We start from the raw sequence: 17,265 nt of genomic DNA on the forward strand, positions 1-17,265 counted from the left end.
ATCAATATACAGAATTATAAACTAAATGCTGTGAAAATCATCTGCTAATGTCTATTGCAGATGCAGATATTCATACTTGTGAATGACTAGGTTCCAGATGCACAGTCAACTTGCTCTCGAGTGGTCATGGACCGGATTTGACTGTTCCAATATGGCGGATGGCTTATGTATAGCGTCTCACAGAAATAGACATTATATTTGTGTGTGTGTGTGTGTCTGTAGGTATATATAAATCTTTTTTTAAATAAAATTGTGCATATGTTAAGCAAAACATTCATTTTAGCATTTAATTCAGACAACAACAACAACAACAAAAAAACATTTTATACACACTAAAATGCAGACACTGAATGAGACACTACAGTACAAATATTTTAAGTGTTCCTTATACTGTCCCTTATTTTCCTTTAAAGAACCAAGAACGTTAGATTGGGTAAACCCAGCCCGATCTGCCGGCAATTTGATTTCGTCCTGCAGCTCAGGCTGGAAACCTGTACATTTTTCTATCCTGCTTCCGTTACAAATTTGCGGGGACCAATCACAAACTGGCTTATCCACCTGGCGCGCAATTGGCGGGTTTAATCCAATCCAATTCCTTTTAACCTCTCGACGATGCTCAATGGCTTCTTTAGTTTAGCAAACAAATTGCTCCAGTGGGTGTAAATACCACTCACTTTCATGTTTTTTTTTTACACAACCTACAAAAATTGCTCGATGCCATTGCTGCTTCTGCAAACCACTGATCAATGCTCCAAACCGACACGTTTGTTGACACGTTTCCTGCCTGGAGTTTTCACTCCAAAGTACGATAGCTGGATCGTTGGTCTGATTGGTTGAAGGACTATCCAATTGCGTACAGAGTCATTTGAACTATGCCCGTTGATCACGCCTCTTGTAGAAAATACAGAGCAGACTCCCCAGACTAATGTTTAATCTTAAAAGATTGAGCTTGGTCTGGTGATAGCCAGACTACAAGAACGTACCTTATTTTGGCAAACCTATAAGTATGTGTCTATTTTGCACGATTGATGTTTTAGAGTTTAGCCTCTTGTTTGTGAAATAGATTGTACCCAATAAATGCTCTGTATTTTCATATTTTTTCCAATTAATTTCATATAGTGATCATTTTTGACCAAACACAATACAAGTGTTAGGCTCCTAACTTTTAGGACCTTTTTGAATCACGTCCAAGATTGTTTTGTTTACATGGCAAGTGCCACAAAAACCACCAAGATCCTTACCATTCTGATGAAGTAAAAAATAAATAAATAATAATAAATCGAAAAATTCAAAAAGTTATTTTTTTTAATGACCGAACAGTACCAGAGGGTTAACAAACAAAGTAAACAAATCCTTGACTCAACACTCTCTTCTTCCATGTCCAACACATGACCATCAGATGTAATGAAGCAAATGTTGGTTGCTGTGTGTTATCTTTAGAAAGTGGTCCCTGTGTTTTAATGGCTCATGTTTGAGCAACAGCTGTTGAAAAAGACTATGTAATGGTGTATGGGACAGTATATGTTTATGCTGATGGACTGCAGCATTTGTACATTTTGTCAGAGTGCAGCACGTTCTTTCAACCAAATGTCATCTGGGTAAACACCACATGTCTACAAAGATCGAATGTCACTAACCCATGAGAAGGTACAATCCAAAGAGGCCAATGTCCACTTGGAAATGTCTTGGAAACTTTCCTTGAATAGAATGGAATGAGAGGGGTGGGCAGAAAAAAAATATCTGATGTCATATATGAACGCAAGGTCTTCACATTGTGGAGCTGTCATTCAAACTTTACACAAGAAGAGAGGGAACAAGAGTGGATTAAATAACTGGAAGACAGAGATTAAGAAGCAAAGGGTATCAAATAAGGTATTGTGCAATTTTTTTTTATATGTGCTTCAACCATGAATTGTTTGCACCTCAGTTTTCAAGGCTAATGTCATTATACAGAAGTGGCCAAAAGTGATGTGGGGGATATGTTTGTTTTTAATGACCCTATACAAGTTCAGTTAAACCAACCAATTATATATATTAAATATTTTAAATGTGAGGGAAGAACAGAACACTAAACTTGGTTAAGGTATTTATCTGATAAAATTATTTGGCAAAAAAGGCAAACTACAGAAACAGGTTTTATTTTACTATGAAAAAACAAATGTCTTAAAAGCCTACATTGACTCAGTTATTAATATTTCGTTGGTTTCTCTCTTGTTTGACAGCCTGGCCAAAAATTATATACACATAATTGGCATGATTCACTGCGTTATCACAAATAAAACAATTGACTCCAAACACAACTACGCAATATGCTCACAAAATCTATCACAAATATTTGAAAAAAGGTTGAAGATGTACATTTTCTTAGGCTGGAAATCAAGGGGGTGAAAACTTTTTGAATTTGAAGATTAGGGTAAATGTACTTATTTTGTCTGCTGGGAAACAAGCCAGTATCTTCTGTATCTCCGGAAGGGCAGTACTAAATATTATCTTGAAGAAAAATCGACTCATCTATATCCTGTTCTCCCCGGCTCTTAATGCATTGTGTTTCCTTCTGGAGCATCAGTTTATGTTTGAACCTTTTGTAATAGTTGTGAATGAGTCCCTCAATTGTCCTCGGTGTGAAATGATCTCAAAATCATACAGTCACTGCTGGAAAGGGTTCAAATATTGAATGCTGGAAAACCAAAGAATTCACAGGACCTGGAGGATTTTTCTGAAGAACGTTGGAACAAACAAGACAAACAAGGGACTCATGTACAACCATCAAAAAACAAACAAACAAAAAAACAGCCGTGGATCATCCAGGAAACGGCACACAATATTAAAAAATCAATTGTACAGTTTTAAACGGGGTCATTTTTATAAATTCAACTTTTATTTTGTGTTGTTGACTATATATGAACATCTTTTATGTAAAATATCTTATTCAATAAACAAAAAAATAACATGCATTTTGTATGATCCCTCTTATTTTGTAAAAATAATTAATATTTTGATACAATGTCCTGTATATATTGTAACATTATTGTTTGCTAGACGTTAGTGGAACATCCAAATAGTTCATGTGATGATGTGGTTCCTGTGTCAACTTGAGGGGAACTGACTTCATATACATCCATTAAAGTCATTTTTACTCCAACTGTTTAAAAGTTATTAAGCAGAAATGGCTTGGAAAAGAGAATTTAATTATTGCATGTTTATAGCGTGTCATGGATTGAATGGCAGAGAATTCTTACTCTAAGAGAACACAACCTCAACAGTTAAAGGTTATAGCAACAAAGATTTTACAGAATCTAATGAGAAACACCACTGAAATCCCCCCCCCCCCCCCCCCCCCCCTCTATTTCCCTGTACATGTTTTCGAAGTATACCAGCAATATGAGTCATGGTTATATTAACACTCTGACAATATGTCATCAGTACAGTCACAGACATTAAATTTGAAAACAATGCTTCACAAAAAAATATGGGTTTTTGGTTAAAAGTCTGAAATAAAGTTCTGATAAGTTCAAGATATTTTCACATTTCATTATACAACATAAAATACAACCCTACTCTGGTCATTTAAAGCTTTTACGTGTATTGAAAAAAAGGCTGTTGCTAACAAATGGCTGTGGGTCTATTGCAGTGGCCTATTGACATTAGATTTTATAATGCTGAACAGCATAACACATACTCACAAGTCCACTTTTAAAGCCTTGTTTTGTTTATACTTGTTTTCTTGCAAACCATTCTAACTCAACCTTTCTAACTTAGATTTATCAGTTTATTTGCATTTTCTGATGGTAGTGCTTTCAAATTGTACTGCTATAAATTCTGGAATAGCCAATTTGTCTTACTTTCTTACAAGAAAATCACATGCAAGTCCTTCACTTGCAGGAACTTAATATAGCTAGGTTTTGTGGTAACAATGTGAAGAGTTTTGAAAATATGCACTCTATAGAGAAAATCATGCAACGAACTGTAAATGTAAAAAATAAAATAATATTAATCTCGTCCTATAATTCACGGCACAAAACACATTCAAATCATGTTCAGGTTCAGCCTGGCCATGTTGACATCTGCTAATTTGGCTAGCTTCTACCAGTTATTTTCTACAGGAGTGGATTAGCATATTTACTGTGCTGTCCTAACCATTAACAATATAGTTAGCTGGATTTTAGTATTTGCATTTAGGATTGATCTGGCTGTCTACAACCAGTTCTGAACCACTTACCTGTTTTGTGAGAGTATGATGATCTGGCTGATTTTTACACAAAACAGTTAACAAAATGGCTGTGATTTCCACAACTCTTTTTAGTCATTTTAGTAAAAAAAGAAAAGAAAGTTAATTCAGGTTGATTGGCCCACTTTTACCAGTCTCAATCGCAAAAACTGTCCCAAATAACCTGAATTCACCCTAGTTTGTTTGTGTTCCTGTAGCTAAAACAGTAGAGTAGAGCAACAGTTTGTTGAACAGTTTTGTCAAAGCTACACTAAACAGTCACAATTAATGAGTCACTCAGCCACTTCTCAACAATGAATGGTGAGGCTTTTCAGTCGGGTATAATTTGTTATATAGCATTTTTCCTAAATATCTGCAAACATATTATGGTAGCCCATTTTATGCTTTAGTACAGTCCAAAAAACTACATACAACACCTTTACAGCTAGGATAGGCAATGTTTTTTAAAAACACTTTTTGTTATAGCCTACTGGATGAAAAAATCTTCACATCCTGAAAGCAATTAATAATAGAAGTGGTTTAAATATTTTAAAAAATTACATTTTCTGTCTAAGTCTCAGAAACATATGTCTCGTGGTCAAAACTTTTTCTTTTTTCTTTTTTTTTTTATTGTTCATGACGTCCCTGATTATTGCCGTCTTATTTGAGTATTGCACGTATGTTCTGTTATCTGCAGGTCACACCAGAAAGTGTCTGAAGCGGAAGACACGGAGATACTATGACTGAAAACGGCTGTGAGCACCGTGAGAGGGTGCTGACGATGGACACGATGAACCCGAACATTAAACGCGTGGAATACGCTGTTCGGGGTCCCATTGTACAGAGAGCAGCTCAGATCGAAAGAGAACTCAAGATGGTGAGTGTCAGTTCATCTACTCATAAAATTAATGAAATTGTATAGGATGTTCAAACAAAGAGCCTATGTTCTTTTCTTACGGTCACAAACAGCCATGCAATGCAATCAGATCGAAATTGTATATTTTAAAGTCGCTTTTAAAAGTGGACGCGCCGTCTAAATACCTTTATTTTTCAAATGGTATGAAAATGCCATGATGGCATATAGGCTACAAGCGATTCACTCAGTAGCTGACCTCATTGTTGCAGGTTTAGTTATCATAACAAAAATAATAGTTCGATTATTTAAACCAATTTTGGATTATTGTTAACAGTAAGCATGTCTGAATCCGAGAACATCCTGAAAGAATAAAATGCAGCCTGAATGAGCATATTAAATAAATAAATACATTTCCTGCTAATGACTATTGAGAAATAAAGATTTGTAGTCACTAAATAAAACTGTTACTTTTTATGTTTCTAATACCTATTACATTGACATTTACATTTATTCATTTAGCTGACGCTTTTATACAAAGCAACTTACAATTGCTATATATGTCAGAGGTCGCACGCCTCTGGAGCAACTAGGGGTTAAGTGTCTTGCTCAGGGACACATTGGTGTCTCACAGTGGATTCGAACCCGGGTCTCTCACACCAAAGGCATGTGTCTTATCCATTGCGCCACCACCACCACCACTGCGCCCATTGCGCCACCACCACTATTAGTTAAAGTGAAACATTAACTAATACCCTGTCTACACCGGTGTTATGACAAATCGGTCCCTTCCTCGAAATCGGGTCTCCCCAAACAGTCAGTTAAAGATTATCTTAAGTATATGAATGATATTAATTTAAAATACACATAGCTTACTATATAATGCGTACGAAAACACATTAGTTTATAATAAAACCAATTGAACGTAATTTCTTACACTTGATTAACTGTTAAAGGGGTGGTCACTATTTAACTTTAGTTAGTGTGTATGTTGCTGTTTGAGCATAAACAACATCTGCAAAGTTATGACGCTCAATTTTCAAAGCAAAGGGAGATCTTTTATTTTACAGAAATCACTTTTTAAAGGACTACAACAAACGGTTGGAAGGTACTACAATGTGCTTCTTCACGGGTTAGTGACATCACTAACCCTAAAATTTACATAAAACCCAACTCCGGGAACGTGATTTATAGATTATCATGACAGAATATGCTAATCAATGACTAGAAGATTTATCAGCTACATAAAATCATCAACTAACCATTCAGAATTATCCTGTTGCATTCTACATGTTGTCACTTCTTCTTGAGTCTCTCCATCTTTGTCCAACTCTGGTTTGAATATAAAAGGCTAAAAGTTTTTGAAATTTTCAGTGCATGTCTATGTGAGGTAATCGGAGCTGCTAATACACACACTCTTGAAGCTCCACCCTCTGTGCCAGGAGTAGCAGCTCATTTGCATTTAAGGGACTCACACAAAAACTGTGAATTTTTTCTCACCCACAAAAAGTGACAATTTTAACATGTTATAAAAAATTATCTGTGGGGTATTTTGAGCTAAAACTTCACATACACACTCTGGGGACATCAGAGACTTATTTTACATCTTGTGAAAATGGCATTATATGACCCCTTTAAGTAATAAATAATAATATTAATAGCCTATCAAGTGAATAACTGAACATCATTAATTTTTTTATTTAATATCTGGACATTTAACACTTAATTTAACTCATAATTACCCAATTTGTCACTGCACACAAGTGTCGTGATGCAACACACAATAAACTGATGCCTCGTTCTGTTTCTGACATACTCCAAAGCGCCTGCGCTACTTTTTTACATGAAGAACAAATGGATTTGCAATGCTACTTTGCGTCCAGTGTAGACATCCTCAAGCTGTTGCGGCAAGGTGCGACTCGACAATGGTTACGTCTGGTTTTGACACGGTTTTTGCATACTATATGCAGCATATTAAGTAATATTGCAATGATGTTCGAATGCATCAAGTAATATATCAATGATGTTCGCATTGGTTGGGGGGTGGGGTTTGTGAGTGAAATTAGATAAATGTTGGGGGGGCGCATTGGTTGAAAACCCCTGCTCTTAAACCCTCCTTTCCAAGAGCCTACTCTGCTCTGATTGGCCAGATGGCCCAGTCTCTTGTGATTGGTCTAGCAATCCACCTTATTTTTCAGCGTGCAAGTAAGGTGTTTCTTGTGAATGTTCGAGACTTCTGATTTATTAGCCGCTATAGGGAAATAACAAGAAGAATATGTGACCCCGCCTGAGAAACCCCGCCTAAAGTCACATAATCTAATTATGCGATTAAGAGAGTCAAAGTAGTCATAAAAATTACAAAAAGAAGTAATTTGTGTTTATTGCTGTAAATGATAGGTTATACCAAGTGCTTCGAGATCAAATTTTTATTTATAACATGATAAATACAGAAATTAAGGATTTTATTGACTACGTTTTATTATTTTGAAAAAAATACCAAAGTAATATTTAAACTGCCAAGGCTTAAACTTTTGTGAAGATGCAGAGCTTGCACGTAAACTGTCCCGAGCCTCGTTTACGTTTGTTCAAGAGACCGGCCAACTGGCGAGTGATACCAGTTAATATACTCGCCAACGTCGATTTTTACTCGAATTTGGCAATTTGTTAATTTTAGGCCCTGCATACAAATGCAGAAGCACTAGAAGTGTCACAAACTGCTCTGACACGTTGAGGATCCACATGCAGCTTTATAGGGTAGTCTAGAATCGTAATCCAAAAACAGGCAAATGGTCAAAACACAGGGCAGATATTCCAAATAAACAACCAGGCAGAAAACACAGTCAAACAGGGAAATCCAGGAAACAGGCAGAAGACATCATAAAGAAAGATTGAAAACACAGGGCTTATAGTCAGGGCTTAACAAGCTAATGACACACAACTGAACCTAATAACAACATAATGAGTCCAGGCACTGTTGCATTATCTCATTATTTATACACATAAATTGAGTTCATGATGATTTAAAATGGTAATGGCAGCATACCTACTATATGTTTTTATGTTTATGTTATATATTTGATCTCATTGCTTATGGCAGCATACCTACTATTTGTTTACGTTATATATTACATTGCTTAGAAAGCTAGACATTTGTGTGATATTCCTGCAGTGTTCTAGAAAGCAAATGGTAGTTTATCTTTGTTTGTTGGCTGTCTGCTGTCAGACAGTTTCTCACAAATGACAATCTCTTATCTGCTGCAAGCACATGTTCTATGTATGACTCCTCCTGCTTCTTACATATTATATATATTTTTTAAAAACTTATCTGTGCTTAATATTAAGTTAATATTTTAATAATATATTTTATGAAAGATATGGAACAACCATAATGCCTTGATACACATCAAATTTTATGGTTAAAGTATTTGGGGGGTACGCCTGGGTAATAGTAATTTTTTTAAAGACTACACCACTGCCCAGTGCATTATGGCTGTCAAAGTTTTCCTACCCATTTGGAAAAAGGGAAGACAACAGTGTTCTCAAGTCAGGTAGCACAGATATTAATATGTTGTATTGAAAGCCCAGTTTGCCAGCAGTCTATTAAATTAGAAAGAGACAGCGTAAAGGCTAGGGTATACATTTCCCGTGTTCCGCTCCGTCTCGTGCACAGGCATGTCTGCACAGCTTTCAAAGTATTCTCAACCGCGAATGAGCGCGGATGGACGAGTTTGACGCATGCGCAGTACAATTGCTTTTCTTTACTCTACAAGATGACAGAAGGTACCCTTACGAAAAAAAGTATACTTCAAGTTCATTTTATGAAGTATACTTAATGTTCAAGTATATTTAAGTATACTTTATGTAGTAAGTACTAATGTCAATATGTACTAGTAGTAAACTTGTAAGTGTACTATTTTAATACCGCTTGGGACTAAATTGGCCCACTTGAAGTACTGTATGTGTTTAAGTGTACTATAAGTGTAACAGTAGTAAACTTTAAGTGCACAACTAGTTCATAATTATGTTTCTCATTTGTACTGCAAGTGAAATTATGAGTATACTAGTAGTTTACTATTTTAATACTTGTAGCAACTTTGAAGTATACTCTCAGTAAACTAGTTTAGTAGTTTTATACAAGTTTTCTTTAAGTGAACTTAACATTATACTTATAGTTTACCATTTATATATTATTTTTACTCTTTTAGTGTACTCTCAGTAAACTACTAGTTTAGTAGTTTTATTCTACAAGTTTTCTTTTAATGTACTCCCAGTAAACTACTAGTTTAGTAGTTTTATTCTACAAGTTTTCTTTAAGTGAACTTAACATTATACTTATAGTTTACTATTTATATAAAATTTTTGCAGTTGCAGTAGGCCTATGCTACTATGTTCAAATTTAATTTTTTTATACTTGAAAAATACCTTTAACTCTACTTTAATTTTAAAAACATTTTATTAGCTTCATGCATCCTTTTTTATCAACACTTGAATGTCAGTAAGTTTCATAAAGGCAACATTTTAAACAAAATAGTTGAGAAAATCAAATTTTTGTCAAAGACTACGCCTTGATCAGATCCAGAACGATGATCAAAACACAGGTGGAGTAGATCGAGTCCAACACCCCCAAAGCTTCACAGTCGTTTTCTCTTCATGGGTTAGGCCTACGCTTCATTTCATTTGGAAACATTAAGCAGTTTTGATTTACAAGCTGTTTAATGTTTGATATTACATTATTTTACATTTGAGTGAGCAATCTTCTATCACTTGTTTCAGCTTCTTCTTCTCCTGTGTTTTGAACCAGAGATTCTGTACTAGAAGATGTGTCATAGCGCCCCCTACCGTATAACAGTGAAAACATGGATAGCTGGAAAATTAATTCAATGGTGGGGAAAAGTTAAATTAAAGTAAATATGTACACTACCAGTGGACTAGCCTACACAAAAATTCAGATACGCAGAATTAGAAACATATGTTTTATATCAATATTTTAATCAATATTTTCAAACAAAGTTTCATAAGACTGTATATGAAAAACGATGTAAAAAAAAGTATATTTAATAGGCTACTCGATCAAAAGAGTTAACACAACTACAAGCCAAGTATACTTTGAATAATTCAAATTTTAAGTATATCTCGATCAAAAGATTGAGTACAAGTATAGGCCAAATATACTTGGACTTTTCTCTCAGTATAAGTCAAGTACACTTAAGTGTAATTAAGTATATTTTTGAGAAGTATATAAAATGTAGACTGAAAGTATGCTTTCTTCTTTTTAGTTGAAAAGTAGTATACTAATAGAACACTTGAATAAACTTATTTTCCATGCTTATTTTATTTACTAAGCTATTCCACCCGAAAGTTTGTTACTATATAAAGCTGAACATGTTAGTTTATAAGACAGTGTGTAATATTATGTTTTTAAAAAAGTATTTAATAAGCTACTCAATCAAAATAGTAAACACAAGTACAAGCCAAGAATACTTAAAATACTTAATTATACTTTTAAGTATATCTCGATCAACAAGTATAGGCCAAATATACTTAGACTTTTCTGTCAGTATAAGTCAAGTATACTTACAGTAAGTGCAATTTGAAGTATATTTCTGAGAAGTATATAAAAAGTAGACTGAAAGTATACTTTCTTATTCTTAGTTTAAAAGTATACTAATAGAACACTTGAATAAACTTCTTTTTCATAAGGGTAGCACTGAGGTCGTGCCATTTAGAGGGCATTCGCGCGGAATGATATTAGAAGAAAAGTAGCGGATATGTCATTGCTTGTAAAGTTTAGAACAAGAAACAAAAACAATGGAATATCATTATGCTGCTTTGTTTACTGTTCTTGGAACAACGTGTTGTTTTGTATCGCTTTTTGCCTGGTTCAGACGACACAATCGTTTTGTCTGTTACGATAGTCAATATGTCAGATTGTGCCAGTTTGGAGAACTTTAAAAAGTTAATCAATTATGAAATGATTTTAATACAGCTATAAAGCAGCTCTGCGGAAAACAGTGTCATCATTTAACACTATTTAGTTTGTTTACTTTTCATCCAATAGTGTCAGTGCAGTCAAGTCAATAATATTGCTGAATATTAAGTGTCCCTAACAAAGTGAGCCAAAGGTGACAGTTTCAAGGAATCCAAACTCCATCAGGTGACAGAGATGGAGAAAAAAAAAAAACTTGGAGAAACCAGGCTCAGTCGGGGGACCATTCCTCCTCTGGCCAAATGAACGAACATGGTTTGATTATGATGCTATGCTGCATCACAAGTCAGATTGTGGATTTATATCCTTCAGAATATTGACATAATATTTTTATATATTTGGCATCATATTTTTGACATAAAAGGGAGATTCGATATTGGTCTGTCGTTGACTAATTCTCTAGGATTAAGTTATGGTTTTAATGAGAGGCTTAATAACAGCCAGCTTGAAACATTTTGGGACATATCCTTATGATAATTATAAATTAATGATATAAAAAATCAGATCTACGACTTTCAGAAGCATCTCTTTCATTTGCTTGGTAGGTATTGGGTCTAACATGCATGTTGTTTACAGTGGTGTGCAAGTTACAAACTGTACTATGTTATAGACTAATTGTCACTGTTATTTAAAAGTAATTCTTTACCTTACAATATTACTGTCTCAGAATTGTAATGCATTACTTTTGAGTTACTTTCACCAAAATAACTAATAATTCTAAAATGACAAAATGTACTACAGAGCATTTTACATCCAGTTAACGAGTTTGCTTGCCCATAAAATCTTTAAAATATTAGGTTAAACTTATTTGGCTTGCTGTCCACTGAAGAGGGGCTCGATGAAGCAGCTTCAACTCGAGCTCTGATAAACCCCCCCAGTGGCTAAATGTAAGATATGATAATTGAAGGGCAAGGTACCTGAGATGAAGGTGGAGTTTGGGGAGGTGGAGGGATACTGGAACAGCTGATGCTAGAGAGAGGTAAGCGGCTGCTTATATACTCAGGCTGTTGATTGAAAGATTAGATGGGCTCACTCCTCCCTAACTTGCGTTTAGGAACTTCATTAAAAGGCAATAAGATGTAGCATAATGACTGTGGGCTATCCAGGCTACTAACAATAAAGCATATAATTGGCAAAGTGAAGGCTCAAGACAATACAAGAAAGGATGACAGACAGAATCACAAACGATCAAAGTCTGTTAAAAGTATGTAGAAGTAATGTGATTATCTGGCAATATCTGGGAATAGCTTGGGTCTATTCATATTAGACACAACAGAACTGTATGTGAACTCTAATGCCATGACAAGTGTCATGAAAACTAAAGAAAACTAAGGGACGGACTCAATTGCAGAAAAAGAATTTATTAACAAACTGAAATAGAAACCAAAAACCCACAAGGGGGAAAACAAGAACTCAGGAAAACAAGAACTCAACAAAACAACAACTTTAGAAACCACACATACCAGGGTTACACATGAAGCAGGAGACATAAACCAGACAACGATCCGACAAAGACTGCAAACACAAAGGAGCTTATAAAAGGGAACAAATCAGGCAGGATAATGAAGGAACAGGTGGGACAAATGAAACCAATAATGAGATAACAAGATGGGAGAGGCTAGACAATAGACAGGAGCACATGGCCCAAAATAACAAAACACCCATGTGCAGCACAAGACAGGACAGGCATGTGACAACAAGATGCACATTTGTTCTTTTCTTATTGTTGCCATTATTTTATTCTCTTTGAATTCAAGAGGTTCACAACACAAAACTGTCATGAACAAAGTGCACATGATACGCCTGACCACGAACAGATAATAACTTACTTGCTGTTTTTCTTTTTTTGTCTTGCTGTTTTTTGTCGTTTTTTTTTTTTTTTTTTTGAACAATTAAATTTTGGGCTAAAAGTGTTTTTTAACGCAAGCATTACTGAACATGTACCGAGTAAAATATTACTGAAAATTTATTAGTAATGCCTTACACTACTGCGTTACAGCAAAAAGTAATACGTTTCTGTAATGCATTACTTTTGTAACGCGTTACTCCCAACACTGGTTATTTATTTAGATGATTTTATAAGTTTAGGCAATTATTATTATTCTATAGATAAATATAATTGTTTCTTAGGGGGTCTATTGCACTGTCTGATGCGATAGCAGATAGTAGCATGGTTATAATTATCTCTCTGATAGTGTCAATTTTGTAAGTAAAGCAATTCAACAAAGTCACTACTGCTGTGCTGCTGGGCAGCATTATTAATGCGTTTTCATCATTATATTATGAAAATAGTTTCAGTTTTTTATGTCTGAAACTGTTGATGTTTTTTTTCTTGTTAATTTAGCTACTGTGTCTAAAGTGTTAGAAAAGAGAGAGCTCTCCATAGTTTCTGTTGCAATATCGAGTTCTAAGTTATCTTATATGTTGAGGAGTAGAGACGATTCAGGAAGATTGTTAACAAAGCAATCTTTAGTGGTAGTAGTGACAGTTCTGCCATATTTGTAACAAGGAGCTGATTTTGGAGCCTTGGTTAAATTGAGTATGCTGTGTTTCGCGAAGTTCGCTGCTTTAATTGTTGTGGTGTTGATTCACGTTGTTTCTAGATTATTGTGCAGACTGATCAGATGCATTTTAAATAATTGCAAAAAGCTTAAAGGACAAGTTCGGTATTTTACACTTAAAGCCCTGTTTTCAGATCGTTTCTGATGAAATACAATGGTTAAGATTGAAATTTGGACAAATGCTGCTGGCCCGAGAATTTTCGGTTTCTGTGGTAGCACCCCCCCACCTCCACAATGGTTGCATAGGTACAAATAATCCTTCCTAAAACGCATTAAACTTTCGTTTACAAAGACGTGAAACTCACCAAGTGGTCAGGGGTGTTCACTGATATGCTCACACAAAAATCGCTGCAAAAGATGCTTTCCAACAGGTTTTATCGTAGTTTTTGTCCATCTCCATTGACTTGTATTGGATGAAAAACTACGATAAAACCTGTTGGAAAGCATCTTTTGCAGCGATTTTTGTGTGAGCATATCAGTGAACACCCCTGACCACTCGGTGGGTTTCACGTCTTTGTAAACGAAAGTTTAATGCGAGGAGACCGACGTTCTCGTCAGGGCCGTAAAACACAGAGAAGTGACATTGGAGATGGGAGAAACCCACCCAAATTAGCTTCGGTTAAACAGGCGTATAAAAATTTGGGTAAATGAAATGTGTAAGCTAGATTTATATTTACATTTTTTTCACATCTTCATGGACACAACAATGTTTTCCCTCGTGTGTTAATATTTTTCCTTGTTATAATGTATGGTTTTCTAAAATTGAGAACTGCTGTGTCTGTGTGTAGATGAGATAAGCAAAGTGCATGCGCGTTGTGCACACGCTACATTGATTATGGCCAAGCATGCGCCCTTAAAATAGCATATGAATAACATGCGCAACATGCATAGACTTTAGACTAGGTTTTTCCTGGTCTGTGGCGGAATTGTTTTCTAAACCTGCAAAATAGCATCAGGGAACGTTTGCGCCGGAACACGCCTCCTCTTTGCGCTGAACCGCCCCCGGGAGCGCAAATGCATTTCCTAGCTTACCGACGTGCGTCTGTGGAGGGAAAAGTCTGCTGTGCGCGGGTGCAAAATAGGAATGATACATGCGTCGGTGTACAAAGTCAATTGCGCTGGGTGCAAGATAGGGCCCACGGTCTTAGTCCAATCGAATTTAGAATGTAAATTCCAATCCCAATGCATCTTTTTTATTATCTACATGGATGTTAAAATCACCAGCAATTAAGACTTTATCTGCAGCCAGTACTAACTAGAAAATTATTTTATTCTTTGATCTGAAGTCTGTGTGGTGCCCTGGTGGCCTGTATACAGAGGCCTGTACAAATGTCTAAAAAAATTATTTACACTAATGTTACATTTGCACTAATGTATCATTTACACTATAATGCTTCCTGACCTGGACCCCAGTTAGTGAAGTATTAATACCAAGACTATGTACCAGATTTCTAGAAAAAAAGTGATGCATCACCCCAGGATGGAGACCTTCTATTTTTAAAGGATCAAGTCTGCCCCAAAATCTTCTCCAATTACCTACAAAACCTATGTTATTCTGCGGACATCACTTAGACATCCAGAAATGTAGTGTACGTTGTGTTTATAAGATATTAAATTGACACTGTATCTTTACTTTTGCCATTCTGAAACAACAACATTTTTTAAATTTTTACTACATATAATACAATAACATGTGCAATGTATACCACATAGCTTTGTTTTTAAGAGAACGCAAAGAAATGGATGCAAATTCTCTAATTATTTAAAAAACCCAGTTGTAAATCTTCTGTACTTTTTCCTGTCTCTCTTTCTTTCATTCTCTTTGTTTTCCTACCTTTCCCATTAACTACTCCATCAATGTAGGGTGTAAATAAGCCATTCACAGAGGTCATTAAAGCCAACATCGGTGACTGCCACGCTATGGGCCAGAAACCCATCACCTTCTTCAGACAGGTGTGTTTATGAGATATTGTGCTTGTCATGCTGTATTCTGAGCAGTAGTTTTTGTACATACTGTACGTATGCTCCATTTATTTGTCAGGTCTTGGCATTGTGCTCTTATCCAGATCTTCTTGAAGACAGCAAATTTCCAGAAGATGCCAAAAGTAGAGCACGGCGCATTCTCCAAGCTTGTGGTGGAGGAAGTCTCGGTACTGGAAAATCCTTTCCATTAGATATTACATACTTTAAATAAACATGAATTCAAATTTACTATTTACCTATTGCCAAAACATAGTATCATGCTAAGCCTCTGATTTTCCTTTTTGACTGACATTACATGGACAGGTTATTGCTAAATGTTCTTCCTTTTATTCCTCTTCACCATAGTGCTTACACATAATGATGTTTTATAAATTCAAGAGGAGTATGTTCATAATAATCTACCCAATCAGCACGAGAGGATGCATGTTTATATATAGCCAACTTATTTCTGTTCAACAACAGTTTTTCAGCATCCCTCCTCCACCCAAACTCTTAATTATTCCTATCCCAGCCAGGGATGGTGTGATGGTAGGCGGGGTACTCTGGGTTTGAGCCAAATTCTGAGCTCGGAGCCCTCCCCTCAGACAGCACTCCAAATATGCATATTCTGTATATATGATTATATCATGTGTGAAATCGTGAAGCTCCATAGGAATCCATTGCTTATATTCAAACTGTTTCTGGTGCAGGACATTTGTGGTGAATATTTGTGTTTGGTGTGAAGGGTCTACAGAGTATTTTAGCAATAATCAAAAAACTCAAAAGTTAAAAGAGGGAGAGAGATGTACTGTATGTGCATGTGTGAATTACCTGCGTCTGTGCATGTCTTTACTAACCATGACGCTGTGAGTTTAATTACTTTTTAAAAAAGCAATGTGACACGCAAGCATTTGAATATTTACTTACAGCAGGGGAAATAAGTATTGAACACGTCATCATTTTTCTCAGTAAATATATTTCCAAAGGTGCTATTGACATGAAATTTTCACCAGATGTTGGTAACAACCCAAGTAAGCCATACATACAAAGAAACAAACAAAAATAAGTTCAGAAATTAAGTTATGTGTAATAATGTGAAATGACACAGGGAAAAAGTATTGAACACATGAAGAAAGGGAGGCGCAAAAAGGCATGGAGAGCCAAGACAACTGCTGAAAACTTACAGTAATTAAAAAGCAATCCAGCCCCCCTGTCAGTGGAAATTAATAACAGCTGGTTCAGTCCCAAATTATGGCCTACAAAAAGGTCTCATTGCCAAGGTGTCACACAAGACACATCTCATGTTTTGGGGCCATAATATGGAAGTGGAAAGACAATCATTTCACCATAAATTTGCCTCGACCAGTGCTCCTCGCAAGATTTCTGATAGAGGAGTGAAAAGAATAATCAGAAGAGTTGTCCAAGAGCCAACACCAAGTTGTATGGTGTTTTTAGGGTAATGTGCACTGCCATTTCAACTCCAAATATGGTGTGTATTATGGCATCCAAACAGTTCAATTTTGCTCTCATGTGACCACACTATATTCTCCCAGTATTTCACTGGCTTTTCCAAATGTTGTGCAGCAAACTTTAAATGAGCTTCAACATGCTTTTTTTTTTCAGTTATGGAGTCTTGCGTGGTGAGCGTGCATACAGGCCATGGCGGTGGAGTGCATTACTTACTGTTTTCTTTGAG

At 35.7% G+C, this 17,265-nt stretch overlaps 1 protein-coding gene across 1 annotated transcript in view; it reads left to right on the forward strand.

The window, feature by feature from the left end:
* Nucleotides 1-1,747: 1,747 nt before the first annotated feature.
* Nucleotides 1,748-17,265, forward strand: part of LOC309485764 (alanine aminotransferase 2-like) — a 30,075-nt gene continuing 14,557 nt past the window's right edge. The window contains exons 1-4 of the mRNA XM_082152790.1: nt 1,748-1,872; nt 4,905-5,084; nt 15,471-15,560; nt 15,649-15,757. Of these exons, the coding sequence (XP_082008916.1) occupies nt 4,947-5,084; nt 15,471-15,560; nt 15,649-15,757 (337 nt within the window). The 5' untranslated portion in view covers nt 1,748-1,872; nt 4,905-4,946. The remainder of the gene's footprint in view (nt 1,873-4,904; nt 5,085-15,470; nt 15,561-15,648; nt 15,758-17,265) is intronic.

The sequence above is a fragment of the Leuciscus leuciscus genome (assembly GCF_965113295.1).
Source record: "Leuciscus leuciscus genome assembly, chromosome: 21".
Classification (NCBI taxonomy): Eukaryota; Metazoa; Chordata; class Actinopteri; order Cypriniformes; family Leuciscidae; genus Leuciscus; species Leuciscus leuciscus.